We start from the raw sequence: 21,386 nt of genomic DNA, 5'->3' as shown, positions 1-21,386 counted from the left end.
AATCAAGCCATGTGCGAGATGACATCATCGCAAGGAAGAAATAAAAATGTTATAACAAAAATGTGTGCACAGATCGATATATATATATATATATATTTGTAGTCATCGACATACAGTCCTGTTGTGTTGTATCATAATTCATCAGTGCCGCTAGACTAGCACCTCTCCCAAGCCGAGGATTGAACCTAGAACCATCGTGCTGACAGTCAGCAGTTCTACCGATCAACCCACAAGAGCGGCGCCCGTAAATATATTTATATTTACCTACGATGGATGACTAAAAACAGATATATCAAAAGCATGCAATCAAATTAATCACGTTGAGGTTTAAATATTTCATCTTCATTGTTTAAAATGAAAATTAAATATTTGGGAATAAAAAGAATTTAATTCTCAAATAATTGTATAGAACTGATTTTACTCAAAATAATACATCTTGTTTGTTTTTTTCTTTTTTTTTTTTTTTAACATTAGAATTTCCACTTAGCTTTGTATTTAGGGAATTTATCAAATCTTTCTTAAAATTGAACCGGGGATAATCTATGTTTCTCTTTTTAGTATATATATATAAATAAATAATGGAATAAACTGAAAATTATTTATAATGTGCAACGTTTCATCTTTAAAGGTTTTCTCAAGATGATTGATTTGGAGAAAAGTATCAAAGTTAAAATTTGAAAATATGTGGTGTGTCTATGACGTTGAAAGAATGTTTTTATTCTTTTTTTCCAAATAAAATATAGACATTAAAAATTCCAAATATGTGGTGTGCTTATGAAGTGGAATGAATGTTTTTTTTATAAATACCAATTCTATGTACAAATTTTTTACACTTCATAAATACACCATGTATTTTGAATTTTAACATGTATGTTTCACTTTGAAAAAAAAAATAAAAAATAAAAACATTCTTTCCATGTCAAAGATTCACCATTTATTTTCAAATTTTGTCTATACTTTTCTATAAAGCAATCATCTTGAGAAAGTATTTGAATAAAGGCAAAATGTTGATGAACTTATAAACAATTTTCATTTTTCATTACATTGGATTATTAATTCAATTAAAATCAAGTTCTATGCGTCTTTGTTTACATTCTTTGTCAGCTGATTATTGTGCATCATGATAAGTGCCCTGAAAAAGTCACTTTTGATTAATGTTTACGAGTTTCAAAATATGTAAACAAACTTGACTGTTTTTCAGAATAACAGAATCTTTTAAAATTGGTCAACATTAATCAAAAGTGACTTTTTCAGGGCATTCATCATGAAGCACAACAATCAGCTGACAAAGAATGTAAACAAAGACAGACAAAACTTGATTTTAACCATTAATTCTATAATTATCATCATATATATATATATATATATATGTTCAAAGTTATAACATTTCGGATGCATCACTTGGTGAAGCTCCCGGCCCTGCTCCGTCTAGGGGTCCTGATCGAGACTTCTTTCTTGGAAGGCCTTGGTTCTGAGTGTTTTGGTTTCTATCTTGAACGAATTGCACCATAGATGATTGTAAAGCTTGCGGCTGAGGGTGGAGGTCCTGCATGGAGATCATAGTCGGCACTCCAGTGGAGTCTGTTGTGTCGATAAACTGACTGATCTTCATCACTACTGGACGCTTGGTTAACGACTCGGCAGCAGGTTCCTTGCTGCGAGACAACTTCAAACTGGAAGTACTAAACGTCCGGTTGCTAAGCTGACCAAGAGAATGACTTGTAGGGATAGAGGCCTCTGTTGTCGAGAAAGTATCATCCCCTGAAGCTTGTAGAAGCGGTGCAGAGTCGGTCAAGTCCAAAGAATCATCCGTATCCTCCAGGTAGAAACTGCTCGTCGCTGGTACGGAGTCTGTCTGGTTGTCATCGGCCTCGATCTCTATCTCCACTGAACACTGCGGCATCGATGTTGACATCTTCATTACTGCAGATGATGAGGAAAGAGACTTTTGGTCGTCATGGATGAATACATCAGATGAGACGTCAATCATGTTTCGGTTGTCATCCATTGAGGTCTCCGTAAATTCTTCCATGGCTTCACGCAACATTCCAAACTCCATATCCATCTGTGCAAAAATGCTATCGTTTCGTTTTATTGAGTTGTTCACCGTTGGCGGCGTAAGAAGAGACTCCGTGATGGGGCTGTCCTTTTTTGAGGAACATTCTTCATCGGCCTCAGTTATAGGGTCAGAATCTCGGTGGCGTGACAATGTGGGATCACTTGGTTTGGATTTCGGAAGAGAATACTGGTTCGGTGCTGTACGGCTTATGCTGGTGGGTGTCTCATTGGTACGTTGCCGAAAAGTGGGGCTGGGAGGTTGAGATAGTTCCTGCTCGCGCAACTCGTAAATCATCGAACGGAAGATTTGCCAATCTCCAAAGCGCATCATTAACACGGGTTTTAATTCGTCGAACTCACAAGAGAGTAAAACCATTCCACTTATGTTATTTTCTGTAATCACTTTAGAATAATTCTTCAGACGTTCGGTATCAGCTCCTTGGATTTTCGTGAGCAAATCACACACCTCTTCTACCGTGTATGTACTCAGGCGCTTGGAAGACTAGAAAAATTAAAAGATAAAATTGATAAAAGACATCTTCATTTTAATAATAATCAATATTCTAAATATGTAACAAATTATTTTTCTTTTTGGCAAATTATGAAAAATAGAAAGATTTTTTTACTCTTTTTAATCCCAAACAACACATATCGTCACTTGAAATACAAGGGGCTACTATTTGGAATAATGTTTAACGGGGGACTGTAGAGAGTTGAGCAGCAAAATGTCTGTTCACATTACATTTAAACTTTTGCAGTCAGGGAAGCAGGAAACAGAAAGGAAATTCTAAAGTTTAGCAATTTGAAGAAAAAAAATTACTAGAGTAGAAAGCTTTCTAGCATCTAGGGACCTCAATAGTGAAGGGGTGGAATGTTACTGCTTGTCTGGTTAGTCAGGAGTATGTACGTCGAGGAAACGTGCTATAAATTCATCAGAGCAGATTCCATTGAAGTACTTGTAAAATAGGTACAGGGATGCAACATTGCAGTGATGGGACAGAGATTGGAACTTGGATGATAATATTGGACTTATTAAATTTATCTTTTTCGGACCTTGTCTGAGAGTAAGTGACTAGAGGTAGTTGCACCAACCCAGATGTGGCTACAATACTCCATGCATATTATTTGATGATTTGTGATGAGGTATGAGTGTGCAGTATAGTTAACAAGAAAAAAGGTGTAAAACAACCCAAAGAGATGACATTCAATTTTCACCCCAAACAAGGCACAGTGCCACTTTGATGTAGGGGGCTACTATCGGGGACAGAAGCTGCAGGGATATTATGAAGGGAGATGAGTAGTAAGATGTCTTTCACATTACACTTGAACATCTGCATGTCAGTGCAGTTGGGAAAACAGAATCGCGAAAGAGAGTTCTAAAGTCTAGCAGTTCTGAGGAAGAAACTATTGGAGTAGAAGGCTTTCTTACACCTAGGGATCTATCTCTACTGTGTAGGGGTCAGATTTAGCTGCTTGTTGGGGGTATTTACGTCAATGGGGTACTAGTTCCATCAGAGCATTCACCATTAAAATACTTGTAGAACAGGCAGAGGGATGCAACATTTCATTGATGGGACAGAGACTGAAGCCTAGATGACAGTTCAGGACCTATCAGGTTGGCGACTCTCTTTTAAACCCTGTTCAGAAGTGAGAGACAAAGAGCAGATGCACCAGCCCAAATATGACAACTGTACTTCATACATAGGCGAAAGGTGGCCTTATAGAGGTACAGGATACTTTCAAGCGTAAGTAGCTTTCTAACGTGGTAGAGAGAGCCCACCTTCTTCACAGCAGCCTTGGCAATGCTCTTTTCTACTTATCTAGATAATTTTTGCACAGAGTTAACCCTCATCATCAGTCTGAAGAAAACCAATATCATGGGCCAAGATGTCAACACTAATCCTACAATCACTATCCGTGACCACACCCTGGAAGTGATGGACAAATTCACCTACCCCGGCTCCACCAATTTGTCTCTAGATGCAGAGTTCAATGAGGATAGGCAAAGCAGCCACTGCCAAGAAGTGTACCAGGACTGCATGCTGAGCACTCTTCTTTATGGTAGTGAGTCTTGGACTTTTACTCACACCAAGAACGAAAGCTGAATGCCTTTCACATGCATAATCTCAGATGTCTCTTAGGCATCACCTGACAGGATCGGCTTACAAATGCAGATGACTTGTCCCAGGCTGGCATGTCAAGCATGGTGAAGTACAATAAGTTCATTGGGGCTAATTCCGTGGAAGTGGTTGTAAAAATGCATGTCTGGTGATGCTACAGTAGTCAGAGGTTGGCACACAGTGCGGAACCTCTGAGTAGATCAAATAAATGGTTTAGTTCTTCCTTAGATATTTCAATTTCTGTGTGCTGGATATGATTAAAACTTTGTATCATGTCATAAAAAAAATTTTTTAATTAAATAAAAATAAAATAAATATGTAAGTTTATTCCTTCATTTAACACCAAATATAAAAAGAAAAAAAATAAATATGTAAATGTATAAGAAAGCGACTAGCAATGTAGAATACCAAAATGGTTAAGTGACATGATATATCAACAAAAATAGACAAACAAATCTTTGTATATTTATTTTTTCAAAATCTTTCCGATATAAATCACTAACTATGAACTTACTGTTTTATATAACCGGCATGGTAAGGATAAAATATAATAAAAAGTAATAATAATTATTATGATTTTATATTTAAGGCACTGTTAGTACCCTGGACTGCATAGTGGGCAACATAATACAACATCTCATGCCTTCTCTACAATCTATAGGATTAATACCAGTAGTTGTCAGTTTGTAAGCACACAAGCTAGTTTTTTTTTTTGTTTAATTTTTTATCTTCCATACACCTTCATGCAAGTGTGCATGACTAAGTAGACAAAGAATAAGTATAATAGACCAAATGTATCCACTAAACAATTGTAGGTTTCTATGCCAGCAACATTCATGCTAGCTGGATTGAACTGGCTTTCCCCGAAGGAGAAAGTGTCGTGGAAATATCAAGTCAGATATTTTGAAGTTCTAGCCAGCAGAATGTTGTAACGTTTGCAAGCTCAAAAATCAAGTTCTTAATGCATACATGTGCAGGGTGGGTTAGGGTTAGGGTGTTTATAGTGCTTGTCTGATGCCAGCACTTCTCTTCATCATCTAGTGATTGCTATAGAAATAAGAATATACAGAAATAAAGAAAGAAGACACAAGGAGACTTTCACTGAGAGTTTTCTTCAAGGTTTTATTTGGAATAGAATTTACTTAGAAGAGAGAGACTGTTATCTTTGCTAACTATGTACTTCTTAACTTAACTTTCTAATTTATTGAAATGAGTGACGCAGATGAACAGAAACATTAAAGTATCATTCGCTGAGATTATCATTTTTCTTCATCATTGGTGTGTCTCATTCACATGGCTTCCACAGACAAACTGACTTGAAAATATTTCTCTCAGCTTGAAAACATAAACTCATTCATCATTGTTTAACTGTTTTGTCTATTTGTTGCCTCCTGCTTCAACTTTGTCACCCATTTTTCATTCAACTCTGGAAACGATTCTGGGTTATCATGCACTCAGTGTAACCCTTACCAAAATTCACACTAGTTAACTTAATCACCACTGATTTAGTGTCCCTAACATCTAAACAAGAGAAAAATCAATCAGGCATGTGTACACAGAGTGTAGTGTATAGAAATAAAACCTAGCCAGTAAGAGTTGAGGACATGCATTGTATGAAGATGATATGATACGATGGATGTGTAATGACTATTGCATAGAGAGGAATGATATGAGAATGATACGATAGATGTGTAACATAAGTCTTAAAGACAGGTTTAGTCTTGGAGATTTCAGAGGAAGATTGGACAGTATTGGAAGATGTGTAAGAAGAGTAGACTTTGATGGTATGGTCACATGGAAAAAATGAATGAGTTCTAGAGTTAGTAGACGTAGGACAGTTGAGGTAGCACATTCAGTTTACATAGGAAAGTCAAAGAAAACATGGGAGGAATTGATAAAAATGGACTTAAAATAAAGAGGGATAAATAAAGACCTGATCAGGAATAAATTACTTTGGAAGTGAATTTCACAAAGCTGTCCAATGCAGGCTAGCATATAGAATGGACAATAAACTGAATATGATGATGATGATGATGATGATGATGGGGTATTCTGGTAAGCACAACTGTTTATATTTTATTGTTTAGCTTTCTTTATACTTTTAACAATGAGATCCTTTCTTTTTAAACCACTTCTATTAATTTTATATTATACCCGGGCAACGCAGGGTATCCCTGCTGGTAAAAGAAGAAATGAAAAGTTTGAAAAATAATTTAGAGGAAGAAATTTGGTGTTTCTGCGATATGAGATTTCAAGCAAATGCATTTTATATAAAACAAGCTGAGCATGTGGAGTCCCTCTCCATGAGTGATAAATTTACTTTCACCATGTTTTTTTTTAAAAACCCAAGGCATGGTTATTGAGAAAAGTCTGTAAACCGATGAACAATTTGGAGTAATTTTACCCCTATAATGCCCTGGGCCGGGGGGGGGGGGCAACCAGAGTTATCCTGGAAAAATCCATTCTGGCAAAAATTTATTTTTACCATGATTAATGTTTGTGCAAAATTTTTAAAAAATCCAAAACATGATTATTGAAAAAAGTGCAAACAAATGAATGGACAAATTGGAGTGAATTATTAGATCTGATCCCTCATTTGTTGGGGGATCGAAAACACTATTACGTAGTTACTTGTCATGTCAAAATTAAAATTCCAAAAATTATTAAAAATGATCAAGTAGAAAGAATCATTATAAGAAAAAAGAAAACTGATTGAATTAAAGTTTTATTGTATGTTTTAATGTGAAAATTCTTTGTAACCAATTCTGTATGACAAACTGATTTATCTCTTTTGCTTTCCTTGCTTTCAATTAAAATCCGCCATTTCAAAATAGAAAATGTTGGACTGGTAGTATCTATATTTTTTTTGTTAAAAATAGATCTAGCACTAGATCATTTTTCATAATTTTAGAATTTATACTATTTTCAACATGACATGTTGGTACTTAATGTTTTTTTTTATCTGAAATGCATTCATTTAAAATTATACTGTGCAAACACTAAAAATTCAATTTTAAATTAAAATGATTTTTGATGTTGGTTGTTCGTTTAATAGTCACTAAATACCCTTTTTTTAGTTATATATTTTTTATTATTATATATTTTTATCATAGATTAAGCATGAATAACTAGCGATTGGAATAGTTTCAATAACTTAATAATTAACTCTTTATCAGTTTGCATAAAAGAATATATATATTTCTTGAAATATATGTTCCTTATAATTTAGTCTAAATTGTTATAAATTATAAGCTCAATGAAGATCTATTTCAGTCTGTCATAGTCACCAAATATACCATTTTTATGAGTTATTATTACATATATATTTTTTTTATCATATATTTAACATAAATGACTAGTTATATATTAGAATATTTTCAATAACTTGATAAATTAATCCTTTTTATCAGTTTGACCTGCCATTTATTTATTGCAGCATTTGATTCAAACAGAACCAAGGACAAATAGGGTTCGCTTCTTCATTCCAATTACTGCTAGCAAAAAGGCAATTATGACTTCCCCTTTACCTTATTTACCTTTTTATTGAAACGTTTTCTCTTGTTTCCCTTGTGGATGTTATCTATTTCTTCCTTTGTAGTCTTCATGGTGATTATTGAGTGCTTATTTAGAATTAAACCTATCTTAAAAAGCTAAATTGCAGAAAAATCTTTAATGATGAACTAAGATGTCATATTCCAAAAATCACATAAATTGATCAAGTAGTTTTTTTATATAGAAAATCATTGTTTATAATTTTTAGTAATGTTAATAGAAAATTGTAGCCATTAAAAGGTTGATTTTGACCTTAATAGTTCAAATTGAGTTGTGTCTCTCTTGTTTATTATCTAATATTTAATTTTCTAATATCATCTATATCCATTAATATCCATCATCTAATATTTAATTTTCCCCCTAATATAGTCATAAGAAACTGAAATTTCAGAAAACTCTCTGAATTAGTGTCTTATATATATGGTTTAAATTTCATTAAAATTTGATGTATGTATTTTAAGTTTTAAGGGTTTTTTTCCCCCCATAGCTTCCTTAGAGGGAACGTAATCAAAATTTAACATCTCGCTTAGTCATAAAAATTAGCTTTCTTAATTTAAAAGAAAAATACTTGATCAATTTATGTGATGTTTGAAATATGACATTTTTGTTCCATAACTAGTACGTACCTCAAAATTTGTTTGGTTTTTTAAAGATTTTTGTATATTTTTGTTTTGGAAATAGTTTTAATTCTACATAAGCATCAATTATTGATTAAAATTGACAACACCAGTACAAAGCGTCAAAGCATCTTTTTCTGTTTTGGCTGGTAGTTACAGCTGGCATTAGGGAAGAGGACTCGGGCGGAGGAGTATTGATACTTACATACGCATATTCTATTGTCATTAGATTTTTATCCAAGACAAAAAAAAGTTTTCGGGGTCAACACTTACATTTTTCTGGAAAGAGAGAAGAAGAGTGGCAATGTAGCAGTGAACTGTTAATAATAAAAGATATTTTAAAGTGGATGTTAAGTCAGTGGTGTGTCGGGGTGGGGAAGCCAAGGTTTTTGTAGGAAGGAGTAGCTATTTGCATTAAAAACACAAAAAGAATTGGAAACATGCTGATATTTCAAACAGAACACAGGAGATTTTAGTTTCTGAATTTTTGAGATGAGCATTGATAATTAATATTATTTGGATTATTCAGACTGTTCTGTTCTCATCTTGAGTGTTATTTGCACGACGTTTCAGCTGACAATCTTCAGGTGTTATCAAATTTGGTGGTGGTTGTCCATCAGATCCAAAGATGACGTTTGTGTTCTGCATCTCATCTGTGCACACAGAGGTGGCTCTGCAGAACCAGTCTAGACGCGCACACTCTAGAATATTGGGGGCACTGGAAGTCAGTTGTTGTGATCACGGCTGAAGCTGATCTGTGGTGTCTCTCTCTGGCAGCAGTGAGTTTCTGGCTACGAGCCTCTTCAAAGTTGGCAACAGCCTTGTGAGTTGAGCCTTACCATTTTGGTCTGTCCATAGCATGTCCCTCTAGGTGTCCCAGTTTGATATGACACCATTGCAGATGGGCTTTAACAGTGTCTTTATACCGCATTTTTGGTCGACCTTGGTTTCTTTTGTCGGCCTTGAGCTGTCTGTACATCAGGCATTTAGGCATCCGACATGCGTCCATTCGAATAACGTGTCCAACGCAATGAAGTTGGGTCTTGATGATGGTGGCCTCTATACTGTGGGATTTAGTTTTGTCAAAGACCTTCAGATTGGTGATGCGTTCCTGCCATTAGATTCCCAGGATGGAGCGGAGAGCTCGCATGTGGAAGAGCTCCAGTTTCTTTATATGCCTGCGGTACAATGTCCACGTCTCACAATCATAGAGCAGGGAGGGAAAGACCACAGCGTTGTAGACCTTCAGCTCTGTAGATAGGCGGATGTTGTGTTCATTGAGCACTTGATTTAACAGATGCTGGATCGCTTCTCTGAAGCATCCAAGCTCTTCGGCTTGACAATCAGTCTTAGAAAGACGGAGGTGCTCCACCAACCTGCACCATACTCCAACCCTCCTCCACCCACCATCACCATTGACGACACACCACTTGCCAACGTTAATCACTTCAAATATCTAGGAAGCACCATATCTTGTGATGGCTCCTTAGACAGATTGACACCAGAATCAGCAAGGCAAGTCAGGTACTGGGAAGACTTCACAATATATATATCAAACAACAGGCTCCTTCAGTCTTTGACAAACTATGGATACCCACCTAGGGGTGCCTGCATGTGAAATTTTTGTGACAGGAGGTGCGCAATCTCCAACCACACCTCTCCAGAGTCAACATTGTTATATATCAGTGGCTAGTGAAATGTATGTACATGACAACTGAAAACAAATGCAGAGATAAGCGGAGAGCACATACAGCACTTAGAATTCTCATATGGTCACCCGTATGGTACTAACCAGGTTCAACGTTGCTTAACTTCGGTGATCTGATGAGAACTGGTGTGTCAATGCAATTATGCCATATATATATATATATATATATATATATATATATATACGGCATGATCACATGCGTCAATGCTCACCTGTTCTCATCAGATCACCAAAGTTAAGCAACGTTGAGCCTGGTTAGTACCAGATGGGAAATCATTTGAGAATTCTATGAAATAGTTTTCTTTGAAATTCCGCGCAGATTCCTGAATTCAACAGAAAGATTCCAGAGTTCAACAAAATACACCTGAAGAAGGTTGAAGGTTACATCGACTGAAATCTTGTGAAAAATGACACTCAAGATGAGAACAGTAGTTCGAAGAATTTAAATAATCAATCCTTATCTCAAAAATGCTAAAGAAAACTATACAATCGATCTCTAAACATAATGCGAACATTGAGTCACAGAGTACACAATCGAAATAAAGAAAAATAAAAGTGATTAGTGTTCATGCATGAAAACAGGAAAAGGATGAAAAAAAAAAAGAAATAACAATTAGTGCTGTTTCTCTCCTTCCATAAAAATACATCAGATATAGAAATCCATGTACACTTAGTTATGCCTTAGCTAGAACACAGACAGACCTGATAGGCCCTGAACTGGCATCTAAGCTTCAGCCTCTGTCCCATCGACGAAATGTTGCATCCCTCTGCCTTTTTTACAAGTATTTTAGTGGTAAATGCTCTGACGAACTGCAATCACTTGTGCCCCCACGACGTGAGCACCCTCGACAAACCCGACAGGCTGCTAAATCCCACCCCCACACTGTAGAGATCCCTAGATGTAAAAGATCTTTTTACTCCAATAGTTTCTTCCCCAGAACCGCTAGACTCTGGAATTCCATTCCAGGTCCCTGCTTCCCTAACAGTACTGACGTGCAGAAGTTCAAGTGTAACGTGAACCGACACCTTGCTGCCCAAATCCCTACATAGTACCCCAGTAGTTGTTGCCCCTGATAGTAGCGCCCTACACCAAAGTGGCAATTTGCCTTGTTTGGGGTGAAAATGTAATAAAAAAAAAAAAATAAAAAAAATAAAAAAAACAAAAAACAAATGAAGGTAGATTTTAAGGATTTAATAAAAAGAGAGAATTCTGAATTAGTTACCACTAGATTTTTTATCTTGTTAAAAACGTGTCGTTAGAATGAGCGCTTCATGCCAAATTGATAATTGAATATTATTAAATTTGTGCCGAGTTTTGCATTAAATACGAATCCCTCCCCATTAATCAGCAACCAATAGATGCCATAATATTTACTTTGCTGCACCTTATCATAGCAAAAATCCATACAAAATTTCAGTCTGATCGGTCCAGTAGTTTTTAAGAAAAAATTTTACAGACAGACTCAGAGAATTGGTTGTTATTTCAATATGCTTGAGCCAGGTACATTTTTTGAAACTTGGGATTATATATGAAATTTTAAACTGAACCTATGAATGTAGATTGTTCTTGTTCTGTCAGTCATGATAGGTAGAAATATTAATTAATTTTTATTTTATTCTTAGTTATTGTCTATAATGATGAGTGAAGCTTCAACCTCAAGAAGACTGTCATTTAGAACCGTATTCAATACCTTTATCCATTGCGTCACAGATCCATGTGGACAATTCGAGTATGAATTTTGGAAGGTTTAAACTTAATCTCATTTAAGATGTGTAGTGTTATTACAAACACACGCATACATGCACACACACACACACACACACACACACATATAGATGTATGTACTAGACTTTTTAGCTCTTTAAAAACGGGCAAAAAATATAGCTTGTTGGCTTAGAATGAATGCTTACTGCCAAACTTCTAGAGTAAATTGTGATATTGTGGTGAGTAATTCAGTTTCCAAGAATAAGTAAAATGGACAAAGAAAAAAAATATATGATGGCAGCAAATTCGTTTTCGAACATTGCCATTACTTGATATAGCACCAAAAAAAGAAGGTATACAGAAACACAAAAACATTCAGTGATGGGCCGCATGAAGGTGGCTTTTAAGCCCTGCCAAACTCTGGCATTCTTTGGCACACATTGTGCAGACATGTGCGCCACTAGCAGCACGTTCTTGATGTTCACTTCTATGTATAGTCAAATGCCGCTTCAAACCACCTGCTGTTTTGTATGTCCACCCACAGTTGACACAGGTTAGCTCTGACAACATGACTGCTTTGTGGCCCACTGAACCGATGAGTAGTCTGGTGGCTCATCAGCCCAGCTCTGCTCAGACATAATCTTCCGCACACCTCACACTCCAGACCAATTTGGCGCCCCCACCCATCCACGGTTCCTTTCACCCTCCCTTTCTGGATATCACACTTCAGCTGCTCATACTGGGTTCGATCAGTCTCATACTTACCCACACCTCCCCGCAAGGTCCTTCTCCACTCTCCGTGATCCAAAGCAAGACTCTCCCAGTTTCTTTCATCTATCTCACATTTTTTTAAGGTGGACCTCAAGCAATCTTTGAATCTCATTTTAGGCTTTTGAGCCAAATGTCTTCCCTTAGCGAGCTCGCCATGAAGGAGTTGTTTGGGAAGTCGACTGTCTAAAATCCTCACCATATGTCCAGTCTATCTAAGTCTATGTTTGACAATGTGAGCTTCAATGCTTTGACATTGGGTCCATTCAAGCACCTCCACATCACTGAGATACATTTGCCAACCCACACCTAAGATTCGCCATAGGCACATCTGGTGAAACCACTCGAGACGTCTCAAATGCTTCCTGTATGTTGTCCAAGTTTCACAGGCATAAAGAGCAGAAAACGCATGCGACATAAACCTTAATCTTAGTTGGCAGCACGATCCCATGACAGCTCCACAAACGCCTGTCCAACCTTCTGAAGGCATCACTTGCCCTGCTGATCCGTAATGATACCTCATCATCCATGGCATCGGACATACTCAGTGTGCTACCCAAGTATACAAACCTAGTGACAACTGCTATCCTTGACCCACAGATATAAACTGATGGCTCATAGTATGGCATGCCTGGAGCAGCTGATACATTAAGACAGTTTTTTCAGATTGATAGTCAAGCCCAATGCGCTGCAGGCAACCGCAATGCTGCATATCAGCCACTGTATGAGCCACCAGGTCACAGTCATCCGCACAGAGCAAGTCACGGATCATGTTGGTGAGTACCTTTGTACTTGCATTGAAGCGCCTGATGTTGAACAACTCCCCAGTAGTTCAGTAACGAATATAGGCACCATCAGAGCAACCCTCAAATGCCATCCAAAAGACCATAATGCAAAGAGTGTTGGTGCTGGAATATCTCCCTGCTTAACACCATTTTCTACTGAGATAGGCTAAGCCAGCTTTCCCCCAACATTGATCACAGCCTTCATATCATCGTGGAAGAGCTTTAAGATGGTTACAAAGTTGTCAGGACAGCAAGCTTTTTCAGAATCTCCCACAAAGCATCCCTATTGACTGTATCAAAGGCCTTGGTTAAATCGATAAACACCTAATACAGACACTTTTGCTGTTCTATACATTTCTCCTGTAGTTGCCTGGCTGTAAAAATCATATCCACTGTCCCTCGACATCTTCTGAAACTACACTGCAACTCAGGCAAAACATTGTCAGCATTCTGTCTAGTATGATCCTACGGAGCACCTTACCGACTACTGACAGCAAAGAGATGCCCCGATAATTTCCACATTCATCCCTGCTACCCTTCCCCTTGTATAGTACCACCATCAATGCATCCTGCCAATCCTGCAGAATACACTCATCCCGCCAAGCAATCTGCAACAAGTCCGCTAAGCATTGCATCATCTTGGGTCCAGAACATTTAAAGATCTCCACATGCAAACGATTCGGGTCAGGAGACTTTCCATTGTTCAGCTTATGAACAGCTGCTTCAACCTGCTGGAGAGAAGCAACCTCTGCCAAGATATCCTTGAATGGATTGCCAGGAATCGACCTAACAAACTTCTGATCAATGTAAGAAGGTCTGTTCAGGAGGTCATCGAAATGCTCCCTCCATCTATGAAGAATGTCGGTAGGGTCTCGAAGAAGATCCCCACCATCCCTCGAGCGCAAAGGAATGATAGATGATCTGGATGGTCCATAAACCGCATGCAGTAGGCTGTATAAGACCTTGGTGTTGTTCGAATCCGAGGCAAGCTGTATTTCTTCAGCTTTCTGTCTCCACCATTCGTCCTGCATGTTTCGCAACCTCCTCTGCACCTCACGCTTGATTGCCTTAAAATGTTTCCTTAATCGATATTGCTCACCATCCATCAAACCATCTCCGAGATAAGTATGCAATGCGCCGGCCTTTGAATCAAGCAGAGCCGGAATTTCAGAATCATTCTCATTGAACCAATCCTGATGTTTACGCTCACAATAATCTAATACTCTCTCACATACCTTATAAACAGACTCCTTAAAAGCAGGCCAAGTGTTTTCACAGTCAATCTCTTCCATCTCCTTAACTAGTTTCTCCCTCACAATATTGTCCCTTAGACGGACAACATTAAGTCGCTTTGAGATAGCCACACCAGTTCCCCTTATCTTAGGTTTAACAACACACTTAACCTTTGCACGGACCAACTGATGGTTATAACACGAATACTGCAGATATCTCTCATCTCACGTTTTCTGACTAAGACATAGTCTGTCAAGTGCCATTGTTTGGAACCAGGATGCATCCAGGTCGTCTTGTATTTGTCCTTCTGCTGAAACACGGTGTTACCGATTTTAAAACCCATCTCTGAACAAAACTGCAACAACATCAGACCATTGCTATTACACTTGCCCACTCCGTGTTTACCCAGCACATCCCAGGTTTCAAAATCTCTTCCCACCCTAGCATTAAAATCTTCAAGAATGAAGATCTTGTCAGCAGAGGGAATGCATCTAATTACAGTGCACAAAGCAAGGTAGAAAGCAACCATTTCATCTTCTGTTGCATCCATAGTGGGTGCATAGACACTCAAAAAAGTTGTATAATGACCATTTACTAGAGGTATCCTCATAGTCATGATCCGGTCACTCACACCACAGAGAAGTTCTTCCAGGCTAGAAAAAATTGATGCCTTCATAGCAAAAGCCACACCTGATTCCCTCCTACATCCATCTGCTCTACCACTCCAGAAAATGGTGTAGGCCCCAGCCAACTCAGAAAACTGTCCCTCATCAGCCAACCTGGTCTCAGACAGAGCAACTATGTCCATGTCATAACGTTGAAGTTCCTTAGATACAAGAGCAGATCTATGATCTGGACGCATTATTGCTGACGGCAAGTCAAGCAGCGTTCACGCATTCCAACAGCCAATGGTCATTGTCATATATTTCCTCGCAGTAGCATGATGACGACCAGGTCCAGGCTGTGGAGCCCTGAAACATCTGCCAGGCCAGGCCCTGGAAGTTCCAGTTCTCTTATTGCCATTTACGTTCATAACCATATTTGCCAACTTCATTGGATGTTTTACCATTTTAGGCTACAGCCAGCCTTTTTGCTATCAAGATACACGAGATGGTAAAAAGTGTATCTAATTTCTATCAAGCAATGCCTGTGCATGAGGCTTTTTACAGTGAGGAAAGACTTTGCACTGAGACAATCCCACTCTCTAAACAACTGTCACATTGAACCAAAAAGAAGAGCAAGTCATTGGATGCAGCAGTCACTGCAGGTTTGTATCAAAGTTTTCATTCTCCTAGAGAGGTTGACTTCACCACGGCTTACAGGAGCCCTCTCCACCCACCATGCCATTTGATCCATGACTGGAACTTAGGTTGCTGGGCACCAGAGCATATTCCACATGCCGGTGAGTCATATATGCCGCAACTTACAGGGCCTAAGCTCCTCTGGAGGTTTCTGTCAGGGTTACCTCACCCTTAGCCTTTGGTTAAATAACCTTGGCCCACCAGGTAGTGGAGGTCCAGTTATACTGTGCAGGACACTCGCCGTTCATCAGAGCCCCATCTGTGTGGCAGTGGTCACGACGTGCACGTGGTGTTGATTTGTCTGGGAGAAGCACAGAAAGACGCTAAGACATCTGTGTGCTTTTAACACACGTTCACACCAGACCTTGACCATAGTATATATATATATATATATATATATATATACTAGCATGGGTACCCGACGTTGCCTGAGTTTGTTACATGAAAGGGCTTTCCCCTTCTCATGTAAGAAGGCAGACTAGATAAGTGAAAATGATATTAGGAAAAGGCTAGAATCGAACCCTGTAGGCAAGTGTTAAAGATAATGGAAAATGGAATGTTAAGATTTCAGTCTTAGAATAGCTAATTAATATTAATGTCAGAAAAAGAGTTGATTGACCATTCTTTTAGAAATCTGGATATTAAATAGTTATTAATGGATAATGCGAATTAAAAAATATTGTTAAAAATAGGTTAGATATTAAACAAGTAGAATTGAGGATTCTTTGTTTTGCTAAAAGTGTGTTGGATGGACATGTGTAGAAAACGTGATATAGTCACGTTGGTCAACAGAACACTTCTGACGTCATAAACAAAGGAGATTTCTTGATATATTGAGGCGGTGAGTTCGAAGTTAGAAGTTGATGAGAAAGAGTCAGTTAGGAGAAATGAAGGGAGGAAAATAGATCATCTAGCTCCAAGTTTGAATTCCTGACATCACCAATCAGCCAGTTGAATAATAAAGGAACCATCTATGTTTGTCTTGTGTCACCATTCCTCACAACCAAAAAAGGTAAATTTGTTTTTATCATCATCTTACAACAAACTCTTGTATAACCCCCTTACAAGTAATGTGCTTCCTCCATCATAAGTGAAGTATCACCTCCCCTCTATATGTGTTACCAAGAATGATTCCAGTCAGATATAAATGTCTCCCTCCATATTTATCACAGTCGTAATGATGTTCAAAGAACGGTTATAAATGTCTTGTCTCCCTTATCATCACTATTGTTATATCTGTATTATGAGTCCCCATCATCTCTTCCAATATGAGCCCCCTGCTATTCAACGAGTTGACATGAAGTTCCGTTTGAAACATGCCTGCTATACTAATCATTTTCATCATGGGTAACGTAGATACTCCCACAAAAATTCCAAAAATAAGCGAACGGATGAAAACATGTAAATGTAATCGCCCCCCAAAAGAAGTATGTGATACCCTCCCCACCAGATATTTCGGCAGAAGAGATACAAAGAGAAGAAACTATTCTCCTGATATTGAGCACTGGAAAGCCCCCCCCCCAAAAAAAAATAATTAAAAATAAATCATTATAACTTTTGTTTCAATAAAAATAACAGCGAATGCCCGTTCAATCGCAAAAAAAAAAAAAAAAAAAAAAAGAAAAAAATTAGCCAAGTAGGCAAACCCTAAAACAAAATGAAGATCTACCAAAAATTAATTCCAAAAACAAATGAAATTTTTTGTCATTTTATGTTTCTAATGTAATCCTTTCCCCTCCCCCCAAAAAATTGAATTTATCATATTTTGGGTTCGTTTTGTTTATAAAATTGTTAGGTGAAAGTACAGAATGGTCTCATAAAAATTAATTAAATTTATGGTTATTTTATGTTTCAAATGTAATTCCCCCCCACCACCACAAAAAAACAAATTGTATTTGTCATGTTTTGCCCCCCCCCCCCTCTTCGATCACCAAACTTGAAAAAATGCTAGAGATGACATGTCTTGTTGAACGTTTTGTGGCCAGAAGGTGGGTGCTCATTATATGTTAAATTTATATAGAAAATTGATCTCCCACTCTAAAATGTTAATTTTCTTTTTTTTCAAATTTCTTCTTTCATATTTATAAAGGTTGTTTAAACGTGTTAGGCTCCCCAAAAAGTAGGTCTTAATTTTTTTAGGGGTTAAATGACGCAGGGTCACGTTGTAAAAATTTACCTTTTTTAATTAGAAATTTAAGTTTGTAATCGATGAGATTAATGTGAAAAAAGAAAGAAAAGTGTAAATTGTAGAATTTTGAGGGGGAGGGCAGTAGTTATTTTTTTAGGTGTTAAACGACACTGGGTCACATCGTAAAAATTTACCGATTTCTGTATAGTCATTTAAAGAATAATAAAAACAAACAAATTAAATGTTTGGCAGTTTCTAAGGGGTAAATAACTCTAAAAAAGTTTTTTAAAAAATCGATGTTGGAATAATAATTCCAAATAAATTAAATATATTATCAATATAATTATTGCTTAAAATTTATTAAATAACAATTTTAAGTAGAACATTTAAAACGATTCTCTTGCTAGAAACACTGACCACTATTTAATAAAATCGATCTTTCTTAATGCAAATGACATGATCTCTTAATTGATATTTTACAAGAATCATACTATATATAGAAATAAATGAAAGAGTAAGTAAGGAAACTTTTGTATATATTAATCAAATTGTGAATAAAGGAACAAACAGACAGGAATACGAATTTATATATAGATATATATATATTTCGATTTTTAAACGATAATACGGTTAATAAGCGTCTTCAACCATGAGGATATTTTTCCTTAGAAAATCGCCCATATTTTGTTTAGACATAAACAAATATTTTTTTTTTATTAAAATAGTAAAATATATAAGTAAAATAAAAATAATAATGTTGATATAATTTTATTTATTTATTTAAAATTTTTATGCACATACTGAGCAGGTTCAAAAAAATATTGGTTTTTAGTTCATGTTAACAATACACCTGAACTTAATTAATTGCCTACTATCCACCATTCTCCTCTATAATTTTTATGAGTTCAAAAAGATGCACCTGAAGGAGGTCGGAGGTTACATTGGCTGAAACGTATGGATATTTTCTTCACAACAAATTTAACAGTGATAAGAATAATCTGAATAATCCAACAATACGTAATATTGTTTTAATATTGTTTCTAATATGTTTTGTCTTGTATGTATACCAATGTCATTCGCCCTAGTTTCATGGGAATATGAAGTTCACAAGCAATCCCGAGTTGCATGCATAAATTTGCCCTCCAATAAATCATAAAACTCTCTAAATTAGTGTCTTATATATATATGATTTAAATTTAATTCAAATTTGACGTATGTATTTTAAATAATTCCTCAAAAGAAACACCAAATTTCAGCATATTAAAGTGCACATAGAGATTCAGGACAACTTTTAGTGTCCTTTATGGAAAATGTTATTTAAATTTCATTAAAATATGATACATTTTAAGGAATCCTGCTCTCATAGCTTCCTTAGAGATTCAGGAACACTTCATTGTGTACCCCAGAAAATTTTAGATATGAATATACTTTTAGTTTTTATATAGATTCTCTAACACTCTGCAACAATTTTTTACTTTTTGAATATTGTCTAGATTTCTACATTTAATTTAAGGCATTTTTGCTGAATCAGGAAATGGCATCTGTTTCTCTCCATCAGGTCAGGTTTTTGTGCTAAATTGATTTGAAAAAAAAAAAAAAAAAATCAGATCTTGTGACAAAATTGATTATATTTTTGTGGCATTATCAGCTGATTTTTGTCAACATGTATCATTCTAAATATATTTTTAAGAGAATAAAATGTTTTGCCAACAACATACATTGACTGAATGGTGGACATTGATGAACATAAGTAAATTGCAGGTTTCATTGCTATTTAACTTAAGGGCTTGTACTTCCGTTTCTTCAAACTCCTGAAATGCTAAGTGGCAGGGACAGCTCTCTTCAAATTCCAACAGTAGTCAGCCATCATGACTGTGTCTGAGCAACCCTGATACCTGGTCTCCATCTCTTTCAGATTCTGATAGACTCTCTCGCCCTGCCCATCACTCATTGAACCCAGGTTCTTAGGAAACTGGTCCATATGTGAAAATAGGTAGTACATCTTGATGCTCACGTAGCAGTCCAGGTTTCTGAAAGCAATCAGCATGTTGTTGACAAGTTCTGGGTAGTTTCTGGCCTTACGTTGCCAAAAAAGTTCTTCATTATCAGAACAAATGCCTTCCACGCTTCCAGTTCCACCTCATTCATTGAATTTTCAAATTCTGCATCTCCAGAGTTCTGTTTTTAGGAGCTGCGGAATTTGAAAACCGTCAAAGATGTCAGTTTTCAATTTCTCCATGGGCAATCATGGAAAAGCCTGGCACAAGTAAGTGAAGCGGTTACTATTCTTGTCCAGAGGCTTAGGGTTAGGGTTAGTGAACTGCTTGATGAAGCCGAGCTTGATGTGCAGCAGTAGGAAGAGTATTCTGTCTCTGCCCACCAGAGGGTTATTGATGGCGTTCTTTTCTTTGTAAGGCACCAATTCCTCCCACAAAGGCCAGTTCTTTTTCGTGTATGCTGGACACTAATTTTTGGAAGATTTTCAGGGTTTATGACTTCAAACTAATTTCAACATAATCACCCTTTAAAACTATCGGAGCTGAATACTTCTTGTCATTAAATTAATTATTTCCAATCCAAACAATTATTCGCCATTGCATTTTACCCCCACCAACTTCTTCTAAAATCCTCCAGATGAGTACATGTGGACAAAAAAGTAAAAGAGGGTGTGTAGCCATAGCTCAAAAACTTGATTTGATTGAGCAAAACTAATGTGATTTTTTGAATCAGCACATCAGATTCGTCCTAAATCAGCTAAAAAAAAATGCAGACAATAAATTTGTTGTTGACCAGTGTAATCTTTCTTTCTATAAGGAACACACACACACTGAGATTTATAAATGTTTGCCTTGGATAATCTTTGCCTAAATAGTCTTTAAGCTGGAAAAATTAGACTCTAAAACTGATTTGCAAACTTCCATTTGTAATTGTTGTACCATGTCAATTGAAATAGAAAAATGTACTTTGATACAATTTATTTTTAAAAATACTTAATCCAATCTAGGAGTTTTATATCTAGAAATTCTTAACGAATCACATTAAAAGAAAAATCAGCTAAGGGTTAATAACTTGCATTCTTTAGTAAGAGTTATCGTTTTTTACTTGCTTTTTTCATTCAAAGTTTTCTTGTCTTTTCCCTTATTAAATAAAAGCAAAAATTCACTTGTAATTTAAATGCTGATGGATTATTGACCAATTCATTCATTTTTATTAAATCAAAACCAGGTACATTATTAGTTATTTTATTGTTTTATATTCACTCAAAACAAGGAATTTTAGTTTTTAATTTTCATTTGTTTGCACATTTTTAAAATTTATACAGAAAAAGAACTAAAATTTTAGTTGTAAAAAGGAGGCAACTCTCATATTCTTCAATTTAAAATAAGTGTTTTCCCTTGAAATTATATTTTC

General features: G+C 36.4%; 1 protein-coding gene across 3 annotated transcripts in view; it reads right to left on the bottom strand.

Moving 5' to 3' along the window:
* Positions 1-398: 398 nt before the first annotated feature.
* Positions 399-21,386, bottom strand: part of LOC145259135 (kinase D-interacting substrate of 220 kDa B-like) — a 160,961-nt gene continuing 139,973 nt past the window's right edge. For 2 of the 3 annotated variants that reach the window (XM_080116817.1, XM_080116818.1), the window contains one exon: positions 399-2,560. In XM_080116817.1, coding sequence (XP_079972943.1) covers positions 1,379-2,560 — 1,182 coding nt within the window. In that variant the 3' untranslated portion in view covers positions 399-1,378. Of the gene's footprint in view, positions 2,561-8,552; positions 8,627-21,386 lie in introns of all 3 variants that reach the window. The other variant, XM_080116819.1, reaches the window with a different exon arrangement.

The sequence above is a fragment of the Euprymna scolopes genome, chromosome 34 (assembly GCF_053919585.1).
Source record: "Euprymna scolopes isolate OS-2025 chromosome 34, ASM5391958v1, whole genome shotgun sequence".
Classification (NCBI taxonomy): Eukaryota; Metazoa; Mollusca; class Cephalopoda; order Sepiida; family Sepiolidae; genus Euprymna; species Euprymna scolopes.
This window is presented reverse-complemented; position numbering and strand designations above follow the sequence as displayed.